The sequence below is a fragment of the Puntigrus tetrazona genome, chromosome 25 (genome assembly GCF_018831695.1).
Source record: "Puntigrus tetrazona isolate hp1 chromosome 25, ASM1883169v1, whole genome shotgun sequence".
NCBI classification, from domain to species: domain Eukaryota; kingdom Metazoa; phylum Chordata; class Actinopteri; order Cypriniformes; family Cyprinidae; genus Puntigrus; species Puntigrus tetrazona.
Genome location: NC_056723.1, coordinates 2123764 through 2150571, shown reverse-complemented (window position 1 = coordinate 2150571; position 26808 = coordinate 2123764). Strand labels below are relative to the sequence as shown.

The following is a 26808-nucleotide window of genomic DNA, read 5'->3' as shown; positions in this document are numbered from 1 at the left end:
AGACAGTAAGCAAGAAAGACAAAAGCACAGACATTATAATAGATGGAGAGACAGACAGACGCATGAATAGCATGACAGGAGGACAGATAGATGTACAGTATAGACTAAGACAGACAGACAGACCGATAGATACATAAAATGAGAGATGGAAAGAATGATAGAATAACAGATGGGCTGACAGATGACAGACAGATAGAATAACAGATGAATAGACAACATGGCATACAGATGAATAAATAAATAATAAGAGGAAGATCAACTAATAGATACAGAGACAGACAGACAGAAATGATACAGAGAGACAGACAGACAGACAGAAATGATACAGAGAGAGAGAGAGACAGACAGACAAAAATGATACAGAGAGAGACAGACAAAAATGATAGACAGACAGGAATGATACAGAGAGAGAGAGACAGAAATGAGACACAGAGAGAGAGAGAGAGAGAGAGAGACAGACAGAAATGATACAGAGAGAGAGAGAGAGACAGACAGAAATGATAGAGAGAGACAGACAGACAGACAGAAATGATACAGAGAGAGACAGACAGACAAAAACAGACATGATACAGAGAGAGAGAGAGAGACAGAAATGATACAGAGAGAGAGAGAGAGAGACAAAAATGATAGACAGACAGAAATGATACAGAGAGAGAGAGACAGAAATGATACAGAGTGACAGACAGACAGAATCTTAAACATGTAGAACAGAACTATTGACAAACAGGACTTAAGATGAAATTCAAATCGTACAATAGAATGATAGACAGACCGTTAGAACAACAGATGGACAGATTTACTCGGTGATGATTTTTTTTCTTTTGCACATTTCACACACAATCTGGATCGCAGTGCTGTTGTCGGGATGACCTCCCGCATAACAAGAGATGTTCCTGAGCACTTAGCGAGCAGATTTCCTTCAGAGCGAACGCCTACATTATTGAAAAGCTCTGTTCAGGAGAGACGGGCTGCGCAACCGAGGGGCTCTTATGCCTGGGGTTCACCCGAAGGTGAATCCACGAGTCACGTGACGTCTACAGAACCCGCACGGCGGAGTGGGCTGACCCGGGACAAGGCCAATGCATGATGCCTGAACGGAGAGCTAAATAATTCATCGTCACCCTGGACTCCGTGTCAGCGGCTCTGGTAGAGGAGATGATATTTATGGAGCCCCTCGGGCCCCGAGCCCGAGGAACACGGGTCCGTTTATGGCGAGGTACTTAACACTGATCTAAAAGAAGCTTTTAATTGGAGTCTAAACTGAGGTACTGAACAGAAACTTGTGCTAAATGCCGCATAGAAGTATCACAATAAACACAACACATTTTGAAGGTGAAAATCTGAAAGAAGTTGATGTATAATAATACCAGGCTAAAGAGAAAGTCATGCATACTACATGGAACAGAAAAAACCAAACCATAGAAAGAACTATAAATCTTTAAGGAACGAGACTGTGTTTGGCAAGAAATTGCAGCATGTTGAGTCAACAGAGAATGAATGTAGCAGAGATCGAAAGCACCGACTCACTGCTTCATCGTTCTCAGCGTGAGCAGATGTTTTAAAAGTACGGCACTCACCTTCACATGTTAGATTCTGGAAACCAAAAAAAAAAAAAATGATGATGAAATCAACCTGGCGCTGTGTGCGGTTCAAAAGCAGAACGCCTGTGTATTTGGCTTTGCTTGTTGATAATGTGAGAGATCTGCTGCACACAGTTCAAACCTTACTAAATCACAAACTCCCAACTCTAATTTGGCCCATTTTCATTAGTGAAAATAATATGATTTTGCTCATTTCAGCGTAAAAAGTCAAGTTTCACACACTAGAGAATATTTACTGGAACACCCTCATCGCCGATGTGCGAGTTTGTTTCTTCGTCAGATTTGTAGAATTACATCAATTATATCTCCAATGGATGTGAATGGGTGCCGTCAGAATGAGTGTCCAAACAGCTTCCACAACACTCCAGTCGTTCAATTAACCATTCATGAAGCAAAAAAACTTCCAGGCGAAGTTCTAGTCTATGATTGCTCGGTTTCTAATAAACACACAGCTTTCGGCTCCACGAGATATTAACTGACAGACTGGAGTGCTCTGGTTTACCGTGATGTTTTTAAATCAGCTGTTTGGACACTCATTCTGACGGCACCCATTCACATTAATTGGTGAGAAAGTCACGGAATGCTACATTTTTTTTTAAATTCCGAAATCTCACTTAGCATAAATGCGGCAATCCGCTTGTAGACACCATTTAATTCCTCACAGACAAAATCAAGAACGACCCCAGTTCCTAAAGAAAGTGTTTAGCGCTTCTTCAAAATGTCTCTGAGAAATGCGTCAGATCACAGAAGAATAACGAGTTCAACTAAAACTTCCCGAACACCATTCCATCCGAAACGTAGAAACCCGAGCACTCAGACTCCAGATCACCCCAAGACCGCATTTACGTAGATTTAACAGTTGAATCTTTGGAGGTCGGATCAGTTGACATCTCCGCGCGGAGGCATTTGAGAGACGCAGATGAATAGGGCAGAAACGCTGGATTACCGCGCCATTACAATGCAAATAGATTTCAAGGTGGGTCGTCGCCATGACAGCGAGACACCGGCATCGTGCCGCTCACAGGCATTCGTTTAATAACTAAATTAATTTAATGCAAAGGCTGCCATAACACGAGATTTGATCCTCGGAGACGCTCGCCTGAGAAAAGCTTACGTGTGTCAGAGTCGGTGGGGGCGGAACGTGAGAAAATAAGCGCACAAATAAACATTCTGGGCCGTGTAAGCTGAATCGGTTTGGTCACGCGGGGTGAGCGCGAGTGCAGTCTCATTCAGAGAAAACGAACGTGCTCGTAACACTCTGCTATACCAGCGAGACACTTGATATGCCCGCCAGCAAACAAACTCTGCCAGGACATGTTTAAGAGCTGTAACACACTTGCTCACACACACACACACACACAGGACTCTTCCAGGACAGACTGACTGACTGGCACAAATCCTAAGGCTTGTCAGAGATAAGGTTACAAAACCAATATTGTCCTACGCGTGGTTATCTCATAGCCTGCAGTAACTTTATTACAACTGCGTTTACCAAAGGAAATGCAGCGTTGCTTTAGACAAAGTGACCTCAACCTTTGCAGTCATACAGCGATTATTTCAGATGAAAAACAAACATGCGTAGAAAAAAAAAACATGATGCATGATACGAAATATGAATAAACATTAATACAATACGAAAACATTTTAAATGCTAAATATAACAATTGCAGCAAAAAGTTAACGTAATACATTTAATTTCTTCTATAACGTTCATGTAATTAACATGAGGGGGAAAATGCATCAGAATTTAAAATTTGCTAAATTATCATGCATTTCTGTAGCACTCATAAAAAGTTAATTATCGTAATAGGCTATACAATTTATATATGCATCATGTTTCTCTATATATAGTTATCTATAAATAAACAACAAACACGGATATAATAATACAATATTAAATATTTGTATCTCTAATATTTATCACGTGTGTGTGTGTGTGTTTGAGAGAGTATAAAAATCACATGCAAATTGCTTTTAATAGGGAAAAAAAAAAACCCAACAACAATTGATTCACAAAAACCGAATCAAATCCCCCTGAATCACACTCGGACTGTGACCGGACTCGAAACAAACGACTTCTTAAAAGCTCATAATAACTTGACAAAGAGTGGCAGCCAATTCAATCAAGTATAATAAATGAGATGTAGCTATATTAGCAGGGAAGGCGGGCCAGGAATTGAAAGGACAATAATTCACTGTATGACAGGTAGTGAAGGACCTGTTTCTTGGACGCGGCAGAGCTATTTCTCCTGGCCTGTCTGAGGCAGGGTTATTAATTAGCGCTGAATGGAGAGTTAATGGGCGCTCGGAGCGAACTCTTTTGGCGTCACCATGACGACTCGAGGCTGAAAGAGCGTGGCGCTACGCGTGAAGAAAGTTGTTCGCGGGAGGACTCTGGACGCCAATAAAAATGTCTGCGCTGACAGAACGACGGCGGCGCGCGGCAGGGGTCTTCATTAGGCGCTGACGCGGGGCGACTTCAAGAGCGCAAGCGCCACTGGAATCCATCGTAAATAAAGCATCACAACTGCTCTTAGATCGGACGACAACAAAGAGCATTTCTGTGGATTCTGAAGATCAAGTTAACAGGCCGTCATTACGGATTCAGAAAAATCTTACTAATCTGAAGGTTTGAGAGCAGATGCCAATCGCTTACTGGTGCGATATATAATCAATAAGCAAATAGATGCACGCACAATCAAAAGGAGACTTCAAGACAGCTGCGGACTCGCCCAACGCTTCCCAACCCAGATTCAAAGAATCAAGTTGAGGGTTTCCCACCAAGGACAGTGTGTATAATTCATCCTCAAATAAATAAACCAGGGGCAACAGCGCTGCCAAAGGCCCCAGATAGCTTACCCCGTATCAAAGCAAACATTAGACCCAGAAACACGCCGACAAGCAGTTCTGCCGCTCCGCTAAAATGGAGCCGTACGTTTAACCTGCCTGTATCAATCTGTGTGACGTGGAAAAAAAACTACATCTCGACAAATGCTATCATGTCTAAGCTAACAGGGAGATGCCCACCGCATTTCTACAATAGCTGACTACTGAAAAATCTATAGCTTACGGCTAATGGGTTTCCATGCCTTTTTGCAGGCACATCTCGAGGATCCTTCTAGTTAAACACCGGGGTGTACGTGGGATTCAAAAATACGCAATAGACGATGGCTCTAAAAACGACAACAACAAATCATAATTTTAAGAAGAAAAAAAATGGAAAGCAAAAATAATAATGATAATATTCAAAGGAGAAAATTACTTTAAAAATTACAATTATATTATATAAAAAACAACATTATTATTATTATTATTATTATTATTATTATAACAACAACAGAGGAGAAAAAGGTCTCCAAAATATTAATACTATTATTTTTTATTATTATAACAATAAATGCAAATAACATATTTAATACATGAAGAAGAAGATTGAGAAAACATTATGATTATTATTATTAATAAAAAAATATATTGAAGTCAATAAAATAATAAAATAAATTTTACAATAACTATATTACTATTAATAATAATAATAATAATAATAATATTTTCTGGACAATAGTCCTATATTAAACAACAACAACAACATAACAATAATAAAAATAATAAGATGATTGAGAAAACTAAAATTATAAAATTATTATTATTATTATTAATGCATATTGATACAAGTAAATAACATGATGCAATTAATAACTATAATATTACTATTATTATTAATAATATTTTCTGGACAATAGTCCTATATTAATTTAATGACAACAACAATAATAAAAAATAATAAGATGATTGAGAAAACTAAGAAACTACAAGATGATGATGATTAATTAATAATAATAATAATAATAATACAATGACTACAAATCTTCTTACAAGAAGTTTCTTAGCTTAGCTGTCGGCTGTTTACAAACTATCAAAATGGCTTCAAAGTGGCTGCTCCTATCGGATTTTACAGCCGGATCCATTCGTTTTATAAGAGATAAATATTTTATCCGTTTACTTAGGAATCTGACAGAACGTTCCACAGCACTGACATCAAGAAGCTCATTAGAATTCTGCTCATGTCACGGCCACGGCGCTCTGAAATAAGGGTCAGTCCATCTCAAGCGAAACAGAACGAGCCGCTCGCTCCATACAAGCCTGAGATATGGGCCTGGCTTCATCTCAGAGCTGCTGCTCACTCAAGTGCTTCTTCATGCCGCTCCGAAGCGAGCTCTATTTTCCCAGCGACTGCACCCGGCAGGAAAAAGGCAGGTGGATAAAGAGAACCGGTGCTGGGAAAGGGGCGGCGGTGGGTTTCTCTCGACCCAAACCAAACCACACATCTGATCGTTACGAGGCAGAGAGAGAAGAATGAGACACAGAACGCGGTTTAGGCGGATCGCCAGGATCCCGTTTCACCAGCCGAGAAGTAAAAGGTTCACGGCAAACTGTTGAACTCCAGACGGAACAAAACACACGGAAAAACAAAAGCGCGACATGAACTTACAAATCAGAGAGAAACTTGATATCCAAACTGAAGGCTAACAAAAGAAATGTTCACGGTTTAAACACAATTTAAGCTTCATGGAGATTTACGGCCTGGTTGTGTAGAGAACTAGAAAAGATTTTTAGAAAAAAAAATGATCACTGCTGTTAAAGTATTTTTCATAATATTTATAGCATGAAAATAAACCAAAAGCAGGAATGAGTTGCATTAATAATTTAATAAAAGCCCATATAAAGTGTCCATTATGCTGTGAGTCTACTCTCCTATGTGATTAAACGTCTGGTTATGCATTATCAAAATAATACACTACTTTATCAACCTCTTGCAACGTGTACAAGAAAGTTACGGTCAATTATAGAAGTAATTCTTTCCTATAAGTAATGTGGCTGTACTTCCTTTCCAAAAATAATTTATTTTAATGCCTATTGCACTGTCCCGAGCACCTCGATTCTTAAGTCAGCGCAATTCTGGAGGAAGAAACTGACGTGGCAATCAGTCGATACAGCTTAACTCGCATCGAACCTGGAAGATTTCTCGAGTCTCCTGAGCTATAAAAGAGCGATCTCTGAGCAATAACATTTCTAAAATCATCACAGAGCCATCAGTGAGTGTGTGGGAGGGCTGAAAGAGTCCTGCTGAGGAGGAGAACGGCTCTTAAAGTGGGATGTTTACAGAACACCTGCTCTGATGGTGTGTGTGTGTGTGTGTGTGTGTGTGTGTGGTCTGCCATCATCAGCTGCACCAACATAAGCACACTATAAGTAGCTACTAGTCTGAGAAAACGGCTTTGATTCCCACAGAACAAAACAGACTGACAGACAGACTGAGGAACGCAGAAAACAGTTTAGGAACAAAATGTTTAAATTCTGGCCAATGAAAAAAAAATTATAAATAATTTAGTAATAAAAGTAAAATAAATAAACATAGGCATGCTTACATAAATGTATATAAATTGCAAACAAAACTCAGTCAAAGTTGCGTTTTTGCTATAAATAAAAATGCAATAAAAAAGTATAAATAAAATTATTTTCATATAAGCATCTCATTGATTAATAATAAACATTAAGAATTTTTTTTATAAATTTAAATGATCAAAATATTTATCCTTAGTTGGTAAAATCGACAGACAAATTTCATTCTACAACCATATATGACTGACTGGATACTTTTAGTAAATGGGGACTAGAGCTCCCAAAATGATAAAAGCGCATCATAAAAATATGCTTTCTGTCAAAGAAGATAAAACTAAAGCAACTACGAAAGGATATCCCGAGGCGAAAACGCCATATTAGAACGTATAGGGACAGCGGAGAGCACCGTATTTGAAACATGCCCTAAATTTCGATCTGTTAGTCGCATAAAGCCATCATATAACTTCAGAAGACTGAAGAATATAACACACAAGTCATGTACATGCAACTACTAAGATACTTTTATGGTCCTTTTTAGTAATTCCAGAGCTGAAGTCTCCAGTCTGTTTCTCTCTCAAGAGAGAAGCATGAGAATAGATAGCACTGCAGCGACTGATGTTCAGCAGTCCTCTGGAGTGTGTGTGTGTGTGTGTGTGTGTGCGCACATGAAGCAAACCCCCACATATGTAGTCTCCAGCGTCAGTTCACAGCTTGCTCTCTTCGCCCCTCCTCCTCTCATTCCTTGGGTCTTTTAAAGTGAGGTCCATCACAGTCGAGCTGCCCTTTTCTCATTGATTTAGGAGCTCGTGTTCAGTGGCTTCAGAAGGAGGAGGAGGAGGTGTGTAGCACGGGTTTACGCCGAACATCTCAGAAGTAGAAAGAAACTGTCAGACAAAAGCCTTACAGAGAGAGCAGGGCTCCCAAAACAATGCAAAAAAACACTTAATACCGGAGCTCGGCCTCACAATGAACCAGCTTCACAAACCGGACATATTGAGTTGTGCCTTCGTGATACCAAACGCAAGTCTCACTGGATTGGTCTGAACTAGCTGTTAGCAGATAAAGACGAAAAGGCAGTTCGGTGATATTTACAGTGTAAATGATACTCGTAGGCAATGAGAAAACGATTCAAAACCTGAAGCAGTTCAATAACTAATAGCTGCTTGGATTATGCAACTACAATTATACATTTAAAAATGAAAAAATGACATTTTTGCTTGATGCGTATTCAACCTCAGCCCATTGGAAACGCAGATGAATTTGTTTCTTCATCGGAACAGATCTGGAGAACGTAGCGTTGCATTAGTTTCTAAGCAGCGAATGGGTGCCGTCAGAATGAGGGTCAAAACAACAGTTGATAAAAATACACTCCACTATAATCAATGAATAGCTGCAACGTTTCTTTTTTACTTTGAACTTCTGCTTCTAGCTAAAAAACGTGTCCTATATACATAAAATTGCTTGTTCCGGTGAAAAAGTTGTGTTGCCTGAATAATGAGATGCACGCACTGATCCAAAACAGCTCTAAACAAGTATGTAGGTAGATTTTAACGCGAGAGCACAACATAAGCATTATTACGGGTTACAGATTTTTGGCCAGAAATTACGGTTTATGGTTAAAAACTTAATTATAGTGGTTTCTTACAAACACGCAGCTTTTCTCAAGACATTAATTGCTTGACTGGAGTGGGGTAGATTATCGTTATGATTTCAGCTGCTCGGATTCTCATTCTTACGGCACCCATTCCCAAGATCAATTGGCGAGCAGCTGATGCAACGCTACATTTCTCCAAACGTGTTTTGATGATGAAACAAACTTATCAGGCCTACATCTTGAAAATGGCCTAAAATGTTAATATTTGGGTCAATTATTCCTTCAAGTCAAGTTTTGCAGGGGCCGATACTCAGAAAGCGGGGCGAGGAAAAGTATAAAGAATGGGTTTTAAAATAAAAAAAGAGCTTTGAGTACACAAGGTGCACTTTAAAACAGCATTTCATTTAATAATATTTCAAAGCAGCTATTGTGCATTATCCGCTGACTGGCTGTGTAAATTAACGAATGCTAAGAACGCCGAGACCGATATAAATCAGCTTAAAGAGAGAAAACACCGCATAGCTGATCACGTGCAGACCTCCATACATGTGCAGAAGCCTTCAGGTGAATGGCAATCTGAGATGAGCGTCCGAGTATCTGCAAGAACACGCCAAGACACACACTCTCGTCTCCTTCAAGAAGGCCACGGCTAACTGCGAGCACGGTTCCAGCGTTTACGTCATATTAAAGGTCTGCACCGTGTTAAAACCATCGGCGTACAGACTATCAGCACAAAAACATAGATGCTTCCAACAATCTTCAAAGAACAAAAGTGTGTTGGTCTCCAATCCCGCACCCTGTTATTCTTTAGAACAAAGGCTTTTAAAACAACACCAATTAACACTCACACCTCAAAGCGCTCGAACCCGCAGGGAGTCGTCTAATAAAACAAAGTTAATAATACCCACACTTTCTCTCGCCGTCCTGTGCCTGTGCTTCCTACCTGACCGCCATCATTAGCTGGAGAAGGTTAAACGGGTTCTAGAAGCGCCGCCGGTCCCGGAGGAGCCCAAACTGGGTCAGCGGTGAATATCTGTTCGATACAGGCTCTGCGCTGCAGGTTTTCTTTTAATTGTGCTGCAGTCTCTCCGGTTTTGATCTGAACAATCTTTGATTACTTCTTATTTTCAGGCAAATGTAAATTAATTTCCAACAGCGCAGCGAGCACACATCCTTAATTAAAACACAGCTGAGGCATTAGGAAATAAATAACTGATTCCAAGCAGAACAAGGAAAACAGTAAATCACACACACACACACACACACACACACACACACGCTTTCCTCTGGACTTCCAGAACTGCAAATTCACCATTTAAACTATGGCTGCCAAAATTATTCATTAGTATCATAACGCACTTAAAAATATCAATCTCATGCAGAAACTTCAACAAGAGTTGGAGGTGACTGCCATTAAAAGTCTTAAGACCCATTGCTCCTTATAACAAACACTACATTAGCATCTAAATGGGTTTTCAAAGCGATGAACACGTTCTGAAAAAGATGTGATATTGAATTAGAACGATTATTTCATACATGGTGCAAATAAGTCTTAGAACAATAAAAACTGGTTCAATCTGTAAATCCCGACTGATCAGAATCTCCAGACTGGATCGAGTTAACGACTAGCACCATCACACCCTGACGGCTAAGAAGTTTAGTATGCACACATACAAATTCGGCATGCGGGTACTAAACCAATTCTCTTTCATGTCTAGTTGCGCTTAAACTGATAAAAGTTTATGTTAAAAGCTAGTCACAAAAACAGTTGGTTATGTCTGTGAAGGAAAATGCTCTTTTGTCTTTTCTGAGGCTGGGACTTAGCACAGCCAAAGACAGAAAAGATAAAACGCTGTGCTCAAACTTTTGCCATGCGTGTTAGAACTGGTACAGCCTTGTTGAATGTGAAAAATTACAGACTGGTAATATTTTGATAAGATGTCTTTTCTACGTCACACAGCAAAATCTACCAGCTTGTTTTTTTCCCCTCGCAAGCTTGCAGAGAAAGGCTCATCTAAACAAATTCACTGGTGTTTTTCTCTTATAATTAGCACTTTTAACAATTTACAGCTGAAATTTGGATTAGTGTATATTGATGCACCACTAAGTTAAGTCTAACCGTGTTAATGAATGGTACAGAAAAGAAAAAAACCAGGAAGAAGTGGACAGGCCGCTTAGAGGCTCCTATTACAAACACCAACTGGATCTTTCTTTTTTGGCGTAGGTCAAAGGAACGATCTTGTATCAAAAATAATCTCTAGGTGGAGCTCATGCTGGGTGGATCATGAAGCTTAGGAACTAGCCGCCTATGGCTTCGTTTTCATCTCCAACTCGGTTTTTTTTTTTTATCCGTTATTTCTCATTCTCACCTGTCTGCGACTGCCCCTTCCATTAGAGTCCAACTCTTTTCTTCCACGCGGTTCCTTTTATCTCTTCTCAGCAGGTGCACAGAACGGCTTTAAAGAAATGTATGCTCAAACTCTCTGGATGGGAGGGGGAAAAACATATCCCGGTCCTCAAAGTGAGCGGAATAAACTACTCAGGAACCGTTAATAAACTGACATCTCTGTTATCTATCACTGTCTTCATGGCAAAATTGCACCGGGAAAGTAAATTGTTTTTTCAGCGGATAAATCCATCATAACGTAAAAAAAAAGAGCAACAATGAAAGAGACATTGTAGCTCGAGGGTTTAAAGGAAGGGCTACACGTGTGTCAGGGTCTAAAGAAACCAATACTTCGGAGACCTTGGAGAGGCATTAATCAAAACATCTATGAGTCAATGAAAATAAACGGAAAAGACCATTTTGACATTTTGGTGACCCTGAGATGCTACAAAGGGATTAACTCGCACAAAAATGATAATTCTGTCATCGTTTATTACTGCAGGAACATAAAAGAAAAAGATCTGAAGAATGCTGAGGTTCAAAAAACACTGGATTCAAATTGACACGCGCTTTATAAACAAAAACAGACATTTCTCAATATTCCTTTGTGTTCTGCAGAAAGTAAGTCACGTGGGTTTAATAGAGATGAGGGTGGAAAAAAAGGACAATTTTCTTTTTAACTAACCTTTGAAGGCCATTTCACACGACTTGCGTCAAAGATTCAGCGCACAAGTCATTTTATCCACAGCATGAAGTGCTGCAGGAGGTTAAAGGTTCAAAAGTTACGATCAATGCAGCTCGAGTCATGTCAAACAGCTTTTACGTAGAAAGAGAGTCATTTTCAATTTAGCAAAAGTGTATTGTAATTTAATAACTGGCGGCCAAAGGGAAAGCTTAGTTAAACAACCAATGAGGCGTCATCCACCCAAGACCTTTCCTGGAAGCATCTGAGAAAAGAAGGCTTTCTTCCGGCAATAACGTTCCTAGAGTAGAGGGCACCAGCGACTAAGTCTGTTCAATTCATCATTTGCATTTCAAGAATCTCAAAGTCGCATCTGCAATTCCCAAACTCAGACGAGGCTGCAATATTTCCGTTGCTTTTGACACCCACGTAATCTAACAAAAAGACTATGACTCACAGCTCCGAGAGGCTCTCCTCTGAGGATTCTGGGTGAGATACGCTAGAAAGGAAGGTTAACCACTATAACCGAGGTTCGGAATAATCTGCATTTAAAAGCGCAGCTTCTATTTCCCCGTCGATGGGTGTATAAATGGGCCCTTGGCTTTTATTAATACAGCACGTCCTAAACCGACACCGGAGCTTCACGGGACAAAAGCGAGCCTCCGAACCCCCTCCCGGACAACTAACACAATCGGTCACGGCCGATCATTCTCTTCCTCGCCGAGGTTCCGGATAAACGCCGTGCCCATCAATCACGGCCTCGGATGCGGAAAAGAGGAAAATAAAGGGAAGCGAGCACTTTCCGTAGGTCACCGGGGAGCAGTACGCGTCGTTAAATTCCCCCATGGCTTTTCAATTACATGCCGTAATTCAGCATCAGTGCCAATATGACGACAGAGATCGTAACAGTGAACACAGGAAGAACACCGTAAACAGATTCAAAAGTTTGCTGGCGGCTCCAGTCTTATTTTTCACAGGAGGACGACGGCTTACACCAACAAGGTCACTATAAAGCCTTCGCAAGAAAAAGTATTGCAGTTTTTGTGAAAATGTTATTTGCTAACATTACGGGTTGCAATAGACCTTAATGGGAGTAGATGCACAGTAGTATTTAAATATTTTCTGAGACACTGGTCCTCTTTAATATTTTGATTTCAGGAAAAGGTGCGTTAGGTGTTTGCAAAAGTGTCTTGCATGACGTGACGCATTAGCCGCAATGTGACAATTTCCAAAGAACTATTCATATAGAAATCGGCTAACTGAGCATTGATTGTGTAAATTGATACATTTACATTACAGAAGCATTTTTGTAAAGCACTGAATCGAAATTAAAACGCAGTATTACACACATTTGCCCTACGAACATCATATTGGTGTAAATTGTTCCTTAATACATTTAAGTGATTGCATTTAATGCAGCATTCTAAGCAAATTATGCTTTCATGAATAATTTGCACGATTTCAAGTTGATGGATGAGATCCATTGCATGCACTGTATATCGCAGTATTATTATTTATTTTTACATCAAATTTCGTAGCATCTAGTCTGTTATTCTCATCCAGGCCAAAAAAAACACTCTTTCAAAGCCTTTTCTGCATACACAAGCACGCACGCACACTACAACCGCCCACCCAGGGCCATATTTACACAGGCAGTTCAGACAGATGAACAGCTCTTCCTATTGGCTTCCTGAATAATGCACAATAGCTTCCCCATAGGAAAACTCATCAATATAACCCACTGCGGCCCTGAGCAAATCCCTCAAAACACAGAGAACATCACTAAACTCAACGGCTCTTTAAATGCGTGAAACTAAGCTCACCCGTCAAAAAAGTCAAAAATGAACTTCCTATTCCGCTGAACATTTGCCAATGTCAATAAGAAGACACTGTAAAGGCTCCTGTTGAATAAAATACGTAAAATCAAATAACAACGACATTAGAAATGATAAGCTCTGGAGGGGTGTCCTTCAACCTCAACATCTCAGTTCTAATCTTCTAAACTAAACCTTTTCAAACTCATTTTACACCTTTGGATCGAAAAAGAAATCTAAAATTCTACATATTTATAGCCATTTATTAATGTCTTAGCAAGAAGAGATGTGAAGAGTTCTCCAAGTTCTCCAAGATTTAATTAGACCAGAACGGGACAAATTATCCACTGGCTAATGCTCGGTCACCTGCTCTGCCCTGAGGGAACACTTGAACCGAAGACCCTGGTTTGTTTAGTGCACCATTTGTGCCCCTTAAAAAACACACACGCACACACACACACACACACACACACACACACACACACACACACACACACACACAGTAAGCTGCCACTATCTAGCTCCAAACAGAAGAGTGTGTGTGCGAGAAAGTGAATAGCGGGAATCTTGGTTAATTATCACCCGCCTGCTGTCACGACCATCAGTCTCAGTGACACCGCTACTGCCAACGGCACACTCGCAGGCTTATTAAAGCGCATGTGCGTCTGTGTGTGTAATTGATGTATGCACAGCAAGGACAGTGCCCTAAGAACCCGACGGAATACAGCCAATGATTAAATCACGTCCTGGCCTTCATATACGCCACAGACAGACATTACACGCTAACGGCGGGGAGAGAAAAAAAAAAAAACACACACACAATTTATGCGTTTCATCCAGGGGAAGGGTTAATCAGCGTCCCCTGGGAGGCGTTCGCGGAGTCGCTGCGTGTTTGATGGATGTGTCCTGCCATTATAACTCCATGTATATACTCCATGTACTCCTGACATGCCTTCAATCATGTCTAATTAGCCAAAACAGCAATTTCTTTCGGATGCGAGTCTACGTACGGCCGCGGATGCCTGCTTCCGAGATAAACCCTGCGAAATATTCGCGATCTGCTGCTACTTCAGGATGAAATTAATTGGCTTCCTGACACCGCAATGAGGAAAACAACACTATCATTAAATTAATTCCCCATAAGCAGACACTCTGGAATCTGCGCTGCTGTCATTCACAAAATACTACAAATACTTGCGTGATTATTTATTAAACTGAATAATTGTTTCGGCATTTGGATCAATATTAAATTACGCAGAGTTCAATCTCTAATTTTTAGCACTATTTTATTCACGGCAGGAAAAGCCAGTTTAGACTTCATTAAAAAGTATTTTGCATATCAGAGGGATGGCAACAAATAGTTGCTTCTTAATCGCAAAACTTCACCGAAAAATAAAGAGCAGGAACACTAGGTGTAATACTAAGAACAAGAGCAGAAAGTTCTCCCAAAAATGGGCCACGATGTTCCAAAACCAACAAACAAACCAGAGCCTCGGGCAAACAGCCCACATGGAGTTACCAACTTTTTAATAATTCCACAACAATTTGTAACCTACTTTGGTTTTAAACTCTGCTCCACATCACCAACATTACCTTTTTCAGGGTCAAGCGAAGCCCGTCTCATCCCTGACGACAAATAGAGCTACTCCTCCATAAAGCTAATGGGGAGGAAAGGCTGGTTTATCATTCGCCAGCCATCTTCGAGCCTGGATATAGCCTTAGAGACTTTCGGTGAAGCGGAGTACAAAAGGACATTAACGTAAGCTTGGCTGCCCTTTAAAATACATCATTTGTAAGAGGTAAGACAACATGAAGATTGGCTTCGCTTGAGGTATGAAAGAAATAATCGAAGCGCGGCGCCTACAAAACTACAAAGAACGTCATTAGCTTGCTCTCAATCACTTCAGTCAATGTTTGCATCGCAACACGGTGTGTTTTTTAGTAATGCTTGAAATGAACATTTCAATGCAATGGAAATTTTCGACGGCTAATCGAATGGCGCGTGTTTTTGAGTTAGAGTGAGGCCATCCATTATATTAGGCCAAAGTGTCCAGACCTATAAATGGCTAACTACGTTTCAGCAGGTTTGTGCAAAAGAAAGGCAGTAATTTGTGTTCCCTACAGAGACTAAGTGAGCTGATAGCAGCGGGAGGCAGCTAGCATGTGGCCTGGAGAACTGGAAAATTCTCTCCATGGTTACATACCTCCAAACCCACCAATCAGAGATCAATTACCATGTCAGCCCATGGCTTTTACTTTCGAAAGGCCAGCTCCAAAGACAAAGCTCTATCTAAAAGTCAGAACTAAATGGGTAAAATAAAAAAAAGTGACATTTTTTTAAAAATATGGAGGATTCTCAATCTTCTGAACCACTTTATGCATTAAGTTAAAAGGGATAGTTCTGTGATTACGTCTCCAAACCGGTTTGAGAAACAAAAAATATGATATTTAAAAAAAAAAGAAAAGTACAAATAACGTTTTGGACCTCACTGATGTCTACTAAATGGGCGAAACTCTTTTCAAAATACCCCCTTTTGAATTTAAGCAAGTAAGCCACTGACTTTTCTTTTCGAGTGAACTATCCTTTTCAGGTCATAGGGGGCAGTTTCTAGCCAAGACATGATACACATGATACAAACGATTCATTAGCAGGTAGAGGACAAATCAGGTGGTGTACACAGCCCAGAAGGTACAACATGATCAAATTAAACCAATTAATCACCGTTTTAGAGACAGCAAAGGTTCTCTTCCATTATTCATGGCCTCCTGCTTAACCCAATGGGAAAACCACAGCACTTACAGAAAGGGGGTGTACAGGAGTGATTGCTATTCGACACAGAACAGATGCTGAGTTTCTAAGGACAAATTATCAAATGATCAGGATAATGCAGCAGTTGTGGACCAAAAAAGTTGAACATCTAGGTCGTGTACCTGAGACAAGAGCAGTGTATTGGATTTTCAGATGATGATGTGAACTACAGAAGGTTTGTGTCTCACGGACAGCTGTCAAGAACTTCAATCCATACAAAAGCCATGTATCTAAACCCTCACGGCAAGGGTCAAACACTGGGCTCCTCTCAGCAAGCTCTCTCCTGACCTCATTAAAATGATGCCTTCACCACAACCATCCTCAGTCTAAGCATTCCTTACAAGCAAGCTTCGGGAAAAAAAAGCCAAGAGAAGTGTTGGAGAAGCAATAACAACCAGCAAGAGCTCTCTATTCACCGAGACCGCAGAAGGAGAAATCAAGAGTGACCCCGTCTTTCAGGGCTGTGACCTTTCCCAGTGAGAGGCTGAGGGTGAGGGTCCGCCTAGTCAAACGCTATATTGAGATGGACAAATACGTCTTCCTACTCCAAACAGCAGCTCTCCTGCTGGAATTTTCCATCCTTTCCACACTCATGGACCTCAGTAGCTCCACAAAACTAAACCGAAAGATTTCAACCCGAGTCGCAGGCTAAAAAAGCATTTGCAAAAGTAACTTTCAGACCTCTAAAACAACCAGATTTTTGAAAGACATCAGATTTATCCCTAACCCCTATCACACCAAAAATTATTTCATCTAAAATGACAATTTGTACCATGGTTGGGAAACATTAATTGGAAATTAACAATTAGCTACCTTTCAAAACGATGAATTGGGATAAAGAAGTCCATCACAGGTAATGCATTCTTGGGAATGAAGTCTTCTTGCACCAGAGCTCACAAAAAAAAAATGATGATCCTCAAATCTAACAATTACAAGGCTCCACGTTTAATAGGTTGAGACGAGCATCTTTCCATCCACCCGCAAACTGACACTCTTCACAGCTACATCTACAAGTACACACAGCATCAATCAGCCACTGGCGATCTAGAAGGTGAAAACTCAAGGGGAGAAACCAAACACTCTGTCGCCTACTGTCAGTCTCACTTAGACAAGAGCAGAGGATGAATGTGTTTGTCTTTGTGTTGGTTTCCTCTTCTCAACCAGCTGCGGGCAGCAAGAAAATGGCCATGCGTATCATTCTCGCAAAGTGCGACAGAGTATGAGAGCGAGCGCGGAGATTCACAAATTTACCCTCGAGCCTTGTGAATGAGATGGGGCTGATGATACCCCACTAGCGGCGGCGAGGGGAGGGGGTCAACTGGATGCGCTAAAATGACATTCAATCATTCAGCCTGACATCGATGAGGATTAAGCTTGCTTTCAAGACCAAAGACCCCCATCGCCTCGCCCCAACCACACACACAGCTAATGAGAGATGGAGATAGCTACAGATGTCTCCATTTGTGCCGTTTACCTGCTGTGCCAAAAGCAATTACGCCAAGACAGCATGGCAATTGTGACCAGCCCCTGCCATTCTCAAAGTGGCACGAGAGATGGCAAACTGTTTTAGATCTGATAAACCTTTTACAGTCTTCTACGACGCATTGGTGTTGGAACTCAACACAAGAGCATTAGAACGTCTGGCGTACTTTGAGAGTCGAGAGAAAATCATTTACTGACTTTACGTGCAACGAAATCAATATTGCTAATTTTAAGTATATTTGAAAAGCGTCCTAAATGGAAAAATCTGAGCGTGCATCATATGCATTTCAAAGCAATGAAGAGCAGCATTTAGCGTATTCGTAAACGTAATGTACTTTGATTGTAAATTACTGCCATGCAAACAAAACTTCCAACCACTATTTTATTTGAATCAAGCGCACGTTTTATATCAAGGCACCGTTTCAACGGAGCCGTCAATAAGATTACTAACGGCATGTATATTTAGCCACCGAGAAACAGAAGTGTGAACAAAACAAGTCCGTAAGTGTTGATTCTGATAAACCGTTGAATGTCAAAGTTAAACTAAAACACAACCAAGCAAGTGAACGGTTCATGCTGCTAGACAAAACTAAATTTCCCATCAAGCCTAAATAGAAAAACTCCTCTGCGAGTCCCTATAAAGCATTCTGTGAAAAGACTCAAGCGGACTTCTTGTTCAAAACGCATCATAAGACATCCAGCCATTCCTGAATGCAAGAATGTATCCCGTATGAGCATTTTTGTTGGTTTAATCCAAATTGAAGTTAACTAGCTTTGCGCCACAAACGCAGAGACTAATTCGGTTCGACAACTTTTTTCCACCAAGAACTCTACGAAACTCTATAAAGCACCGTGAATAGTCGGTTTACAAGCAGACCATCTTTGAGAGAGGACTTGTGGCTTGGCTTTAAAATCTGCGCGTCTGAAACATCAGGGAAATGTGTTTCAAATAAACAAAAACTTATTTCCAGAGGGACGCCATGATTAGTAACTCGAAACTGGCCACATGTACAAAGCACCATTCAAGTCCTATCTATCCTATCCAACATACGCAATTTAGCTTTAAAAAAAAAAAGCGCCCGATTCGCAAACATCTCTGAAACCATGATTGAAACAATAAATACATCTGATACTTATTCAAAAGGGGGAAAAAGATCTTTTTATCTCCTTTTTTTGAAGAAAATCGATGGCGATTTCGGCCAAATAATGAACAAAAACAGCACAAACATCTCCTGTCAAGCCCTGTTTGGTGCGACTAAGGTGTCATTTTACAAATTCACCTCACAGCAATCTCAGTGGCAGCAGCTGAAGGAACTGATCTTCATTTGAGCCAGCCAGAAAATTCCCTTTCATCGTTCCCAATAGTAAAGGTTCCCCCGATGTCTGAATCCGACCCCGTCATTACCGCCAACAATCAATCATTACCCCCAGCTCTTCTTTTAGGTTGGGTCAAGAGTTTCCTCGTCACCTTGCTCTGGAGCGGATGGATGGAGGGATGGATGGATGGATGGATGGATGGATGGATGAAGGCAGTTGGTGGCTTTCTACAAGTGCTCTTCTTCCCAATGCCTGCTTGCTGATGGTATGCAATGGCTTATTCTCCCTCTCTCTCAAAAAAAATAAGTTTACAATACACACGAGCCTAAACGACCTGGGGTGATCAGCTAGTTATAAATAGCAGGATCATGCATGACCCTTTGCAGAATTCATATCCTCAAGCGTCCACCAAACCCAGATGTTACCACGAAATATAACCACAGCAACCAGGCTGTTCGGGGCAAAAACGGTAAACATCGGGGTTAGTGCTGGTGAAACGCTGGTAGAAGCAGATTGATAAATGCTGAACGGTATTCTCGCGCTGCGCTTGTAAACGCGTCAACGTCAAGTAACGTTACTAACGAACGGGAGAGACGGAACTTACCTTTATCCGCACCGCCGAGCCGGAGAACGATTAGACTTGCGAAAAACACGAGCAGCCGTGCCCCCCGCTCCGCCATCACTTTCTGAGGTAAAAAAAAAAAAATACACAAAATAATCTCGGGGAAACGCGCAAGTTATCCACTGGTAAAGTTTTACCGACAAGGCGTTTTATACAAAAACGCTGAACATCGCCCGCGACCGGCAAGATCTCGCGCTCCGCCGGTGCCAAAAAATAAACATTTAATTCTCCTGCAAGAGTCAAAGACGAGAAGGCGAGGGGTCCGGGTGTTTTCTTGAACTTAAAACCCAGAAGAGGGCTTTTAAAGGAGGCATCAAGTCGATCCACAGCCGACCCACAAAGGCAGCGGCTGCGAACGGGTTCCGACGCGCTCGGGTCCGACCGGCGTGTTTCTGGACGCGCGGAGGAAGACGCGTTCAACAGATTTAACGGAGCCGCAGTGGAATATCCTACACGAGCACACGGCGTGTGGTGCTGGAGAGACTTGTAGTGGGCATTGGTCCGTGAAAAAGCAGGCGTGGATTCTCGCAGGATTCTGGATTTTTTTTTTTGGCCCGGGAAAGTCAAAAATCACGGCGTGTGGGTGCGTAATGCGCATGCGCACATCTGGATCCCGGCGCGTTGAGATGATTGCTAACTAGGAATCACATTACTTTTGAACCACTGCATCTTAGTAGGTTGCATACTCATATATATATATATATATATATATATATATATATATATATATATATATATATATATATATATATATATATATATATATATATATATATATATGTGTGTATATATATATATGTGTATGTATACATATATATGTATGTATATATATATATATGTATATGTATATGTATATATAATGTTAGAAGGTACTAAATTAATTATTTCCACAGGATGCAAGTTTATCTACTTGATAAGTCAGTTGCAATGCTTATTTTAATCCTTAACTTTGAAATACCACTGTATGCAAATTATCACGCAGGAGAAAACAAAACGTCCCTTTAAGTTTTTTTTTGCCCCAGATCTTATTTTACTCATAAATCAAAAACCGCCACCCAAAACCAAAAGCCAATGGAAATTCCCGCGGGAAGCCGTGGCGAATTGGGTTGCAAATTGACGTCACGACTAAAGAGCTCGATTCTGATCAGTTAAAAGGAAACAAACAAGGCAAAAACCTAAAAGTGCTTGGCTGGAGGCTGCTGGAAATGGATGTTGTGTACATGATTAGCTACTTATAGTGCCATCCACTGGTTTACATGCAGAACAGCACCTGAGGGCAAGCTAATGTAATCAGCCATGACCAGTTTTTCATGTCAGACAGGCAGCAATAAAACAAAGTGTGCAGTAATGTCTTTAGACGTGTCCTCATTTTGTTTACTCATACAGTGAAATACGACGTTCGCCATCTAGTGAACAGTCAGCGAGTGAACGAGCGGCGCGTTTCCAGACCACCGTATTTTGGAGATTGATCCACCATCGGTTTTCTGTATATATGTACAATTAGGTATAATGCTTTAAACCTCAATGCAAACCCGCGTCCTTGGTGCACTGCAGAGAGGTCACGTAACACATGTGATTACTGTACGAGCTCCAGCGCCCTTGGGTCTCGAAATACAGCGTTTAATCCAAGGGCGCGACGCACTTGCTTGTCTTCCCCGTGGCTGAACGGCTCGTAAAGAATGCGTACGCTCACTAGGAACAAAGGGATACCTGTGCATGAGTCACACGCACACCGAATACGCTTGAAGTGCAAAAAAAAGATGTCAGTCGTAATGAAGATGAAGTTTCTTTTGAATTCTGAACGACTGCTGTACGACGAACTGACCAAAGCTGAGCTGGCCGTGGGTCGTTTATCAAACTTCTTAGCGTTTCTTGAAGGGGAAACCGAAGCTGTTCCTTCTCGTGTTTTGAGGGCCGTACGTGGCGTACATCTCCAGCGAGCCCTGACCGCGCCAATTATTCAGCGCTCTTTAAAAGTACGAGCGCTCGCTTCACTCGGAACGGAGCCAGGATACGGCAGGGTGGGTTTTTTTTTTTTTTGTTATTAGCATTCATTTAGCAATTTTAGTGAAAAAGTGAGTGTAAAAAGACTGTCGCTGCTCGTGAGCGGCCTGAGGGGCGGGATAAACATGTGGAAGCGCTTTTACATGGTTTAAGGTTGTTTGCTTTAAGTGGAGATGGGTTTATAATGGTTTGGGCTGAAGAGTCGGATCCCTGCAGTTCTTGCCTGTGCACTCGGATGCAAAAGACGTTTGGAATTTCTCGCACCGCAATTTATAACCATAAAATGCAAAATTAAAGGAATAGTTCAGCCGGAAATGTAAAAAATGCTGAAAGCGTACTCAACTCTCGGGCCGTTTAAGATGCGGATGAGCTTGTTTCTTCATCAGATTTGGAAAAATTTAGCATTGCATCGCTTGCTCGCCAATGAATGCTCTGCAGTGAACGGGTGCCGTCGCTTTTGGCCAAAAGACGAGTCCATAATAACACTTCCTTCGGTAAAAAAAAATGTATCCCCTGTTGTCTATATGTTGCTTGATCTGTGCATATTTCTCTCTGGATTCAGGCAAAATGGCTATTATGCAATATTATGGATAGAGGACACATCTTTTGGCTTCACAAGATGACTGAAGGTTTGAAATGAGCTGTTGCCTCTCATTCTGACGGCACCCATTGACTCCAATAATGAGCAAGTGATTTAATGCTTAATTTCTCCGAATCTGTTCTGATGAAGAAACAAACTGCATCTAACAGCCTGTGGATGAGTACATTTTTAGCATTTTTTTTTTTTTAGATGAACTAAAGGGTCAATGAAGAACCCTTCCCGAGGCCGACAGAGAAAGGTATGTGTATGTCACCTTTGATTCTCAGGAATGAGCGTCTTTAAAGCCCTTAAAATGACACTGAACAGCCTTCAATTTGCAGACTAGGAAGAAGAAACAGCTTGCCACTGCAGTGTATAAATGGCTCCAGAAATCTGACAGATGGAGAAGTGACATTGAGAATGAGTTTATTTGCTGTCAGGGCTGAAAGCAGGATGAGATGTCATTTGACGACAGACTCCGTACTGGATGATGTTCACATTAAGTGAACCAAAGCGGCACTGGAAGACGAAGGCAATGGGATGGAATACTGCACGGCATGATGTTTATTAATGTAGTAAGCGCTACGCTCACTAATGCTATTACTTAAAATAATAATAAAAATAATAATCAAATAAAAATGTCTTAACTTTTAGTAGTTAGTGCATTGCTTTTGCAAACTGTAAAGCTGTGAAAACGCCATTTCAAACCCTGCTTCTTCATCCTCCTGCCCTCTCTATCTCTCTCTCACGGGAATAAATCCCACTCTGGCCATACTCCTGGGATTATCTAGGATTACCCCACGGTAAGAAAACATCACCAGATTTAATGTGATCAGGGTAAGACCTGCAAAACCTATTACTTGGAGACAGATCATGCTGTTTGAGTCGAGATCTCTCACACATACGCGTCCGGCTCGTGGAAAAGTTCACTGTTTATGTGTATTTTCTCGCCGAGCGTTTTCATATTCGACGCTCGGCTTCGATCAGCCATTCAACGTGTAATGAGAGGTACGGGGAGGGGGGCGTCTGTCTTTTCTGTATTAAGTTAGGGACTAAATTAAATAACGTGAAGGAGCTGATTAAATTTGCAATGTCTGCTGTCTCCTGTCGTTAATTATACAGAGTGTGAATTTGGCACGGTGCAGCAGTTCAGCCGTCACCGAGACAGCACGCCTCCGCCCTCCGGTCATGTCCCTGGAAAAACTCAGCCGAGGGGGCAGAGAAACAGAGAAACAGAGGCGGGACACTGGGGCTGTCAATCAGACTGACCCAGAGGACACCGAGAGACGATCACCTCGCCGCATGTAGGACAGTTGTCACCCAAAGTGATTGGATTGTTTCCCAAATGTTCTCGTTCTGCAGAGGTAACGGATCTGTGCCGTTCGGTGCAGACGCGCTTATTCGAAGCGACTCGCGGTGCACTGCGGCAAACTGGGGTCATGGGGTTCGACCCGAAAAATATAAATCATTTATTCAACCTCATTCAACCGACTTTTATTCATTCCGATTTGTGACGCATTTACGCTACAGAGGAGAAAAAATGTTATCGCATCCAAAATAAAAGTTTTTGTTTTCATAATTTAAGTGTAGGTATATATTAAGGAAAATATTTTATATATTTATGTAAATATATATATATATATATATATATATATATATATATATATATATGTGTGTGTGTGTGTGTGTAAATATTAATTTATAAATGTATAAACGTAAATTGTATTGAAATATATACTGTATGTATGTGTATTTATATATTTATATATACATAATGAATATCCACTATACACATACATATATAATATAAACAAAAACATTTATTTTGGATGCGATTAATCACGATTCATCATTTGACAGAACTAAAAAGTCAATTCTGCTCAGCAAGGCTGCACTTCTATGATAAAAAAAAGTGTCGTTTACCGTTTTCGACGTAAAATCATCCTTCATAGGATAACATTTATTTTTTACATTTTGTACAAATGTAACCTTGATATTTTTGACGTTGACTGAGTAAGGCCATGTCGAAGATTGAAACCATGTTATCCCATCATCAGGTTTTGAGACTTTTCAAAGACAGGGTCACAAATATTTCATTCACATTTAAAATGGTTGTTTTCTATTTGAATATATTTTAAAATAAAATGTATTCCTGTGACGTAAAGCAGAACTTCGGTGATCCTTCAGAAATCGTTCTAATATTCTAATACGCTGCTCAAGAATTATTTCTGATTATTCTAAATGACGAAAACAGTTGTGCTGCTTCGTATTTTTGTGGAAATTGGTGGATAGTAAGTTTTAAAAAATCTGCATTTATTTAAAAAAAAGAGGAAATATTAGTCTTTTATTTTTGATCAAATGAATGCATCCTTGCTGACCAAAGTATTCATTTAAAAAAATAAATAAAAACCTTACTGACCTTGAACTTATACGTGATGAACACCATTGGTTCCTGTACGTTCCTGTGTGAAACAAAAACATAAAATCAAATAAATAAGATGCACGAGTTATGTTAAACTAGCGAGTATTGTCATGTTAGTCTCGGTGACACTAAAAAGTACATCTGGCTGACATGCGTCTACACTTCTACTGGTTGCAGGTAATCCACTAAGAATGTTCATCTTTTTCAAGCTGGTTTGAGGGCTGTAACTTAGAAATGATTTCAAAGACAGGAAGTTGTTGTATTGAGGTCAAACCAACTTAAAAGACAGTAACAACCCGCTCTCGCGAGCCGCAGAGGACGCAGCGGGGACGAACTGCGGAGTGGTAAGAAAAAACAGGCCTAAATCTTCACACAAAAACAGCAACTTCAGAGGGGGACAAGCACAGAAAGCCCACAATCCTCCACAACCAGGGATGCAGCCCTGCTTTCACATAAAAAAGGCTCGCTCGCTACCCTCCTATCAGCCACAACAAGACGCTGTGAAGTCGGGGATGAGCTGGGTTCACGCTGCGCTCCTGCACTTCTCCAAGCGCTCTGAACTCCCCCTTACAGGGCTGAAGGATTGTTCACGCTTCTCTTTTTGGAAATGCTGACATTCAGTCGTAAAGTAGGCCACTCGTTTTTTGGCATAGCAGCATGCCTATGAAATACATTTAAAGTCAACATGCACTCAGTACGGCTCTATTTACTCTCTTAATACACGTAGCCGATCTCATTTTGCACGATTTGCTGAAACCGCTATTGCGGATGTAAAAAAAGTTGTCTTTGTAATCTTTCTTCAAAACGATTTTACTTCTCGGCTGTTACCGCAGGGCATGCAGACAGTTAGCTCCATTCAACCAGTGTGAGGCAGCCTTTGAAAAACACTCGCCAATATTTTGATCGCTTCTGACCAAATGCGTCGTAAAAATGCACGTCTCGTTTTTGGGAGCAGTAGCATGAAAACTCGGACTCGGAACGGTCCTAGTTACTTTATATGTTCAGGTTCCTGAATACGGCAAACGAAAAAGGTGCAAACCTTAGAAACAGCTTTGGTTTTTGGCCATTACCGCCGACAATTAGTTAAGCGACGGCCAAACAGCATGCTGCCAAAAATCTGGAAATTTTCATTTTAGCATATTGTCTCCAAGCCATGGAGTTTCTTTGATGGATTTGTTAAATACAAGGGTATGGAGCTAAAGCAGTCGCTCGGGCCATGTCCCTACCGATATCCAGCGATGCTTAATTATTAGCAATAATTAAATGAATGTATATGTTGTAATTTCGGCCGCATCTGATAAGACAAAAGAGCATTTATGTGGCTGTAGTGATTAAAACATACACGCACAGTTCATTTGACTGATTCAACTTTACGTGTAGCTGTTTTGTGTTCAACATTTTTTGTATTACATGTTTTTAAGCTACAAACGCAATCAGAATGAACAATGTTTTCGCCTGACATGCAATTTGAGGTGAAGTTGATTATTTCAATGCAGCGTTTTATTCAAAAGGGGAGGAACAACAAACCGAATCAACTTCAAATCAACTAATAGCTATTTACGCTCAAACTTGTGACTTTGATTATTCGGTTCAGTGGTTTTACTGGCAAAAACTAGATCAAAACTTTTTAAAAAAGTATGTTTAGTGATGGGTGAAACGGAGCAAAACTCTGAATATCAGTTAAACCATTGTGTTGCAATATGATTCGCTGCTTCGAAGCGCTCTAATTGGATCCTGCATCATGAAACATTTGACTCTGGAGTGGGTTCGCGAATCTGAAATTCTGGTTCACAAATCATTAATCGTATCAGAAATCGTTTCACTCACCCACGAACCAGGTAAACTAACCTATACACCTCCTGGGGGTTAACACATATCTTCTGAAGCAGATCGATGGGTTTAAAAAAAGAAAAATAGACATATATTTTTAAAATTATATCTCAAATCATGACTTCCGGGACCTGTCAGGTGATGATTTTTTGACACACTATTCTCCTATTTTATGCCGTATTGTTAAAAGCGCTGTAAATTAAAGTGACTTTACTAAAAATCGAATTAAATACACAATGTGCCAATTAAATAATAAAATGAA

The 26808-nt window shown here is 40.6% G+C and overlaps 1 protein-coding gene across 6 annotated transcripts in view; it reads right to left on the bottom strand.

The window, feature by feature from the left end:
• Positions 1-20228, bottom strand: part of LOC122331048 (neogenin) — a 106871-nt gene extending 86643 nt beyond the window's left edge. For 3 of the 6 annotated variants that reach the window (XM_043228478.1, XM_043228483.1, XM_043228480.1), the window contains exon 1: positions 19693-20228. In XM_043228478.1, coding sequence (XP_043084413.1) covers positions 19693-19768 — 76 coding nt within the window. In that variant the 5' untranslated portion in view covers positions 19769-20228. The remainder of the gene's footprint in view (positions 1-19692) is intronic. The other 3 variants (XM_043228477.1, XM_043228482.1, XM_043228479.1) reach the window with 1 other exon arrangement.
• Between the last annotated feature and the right edge of the window lie 6580 nt (positions 20229-26808).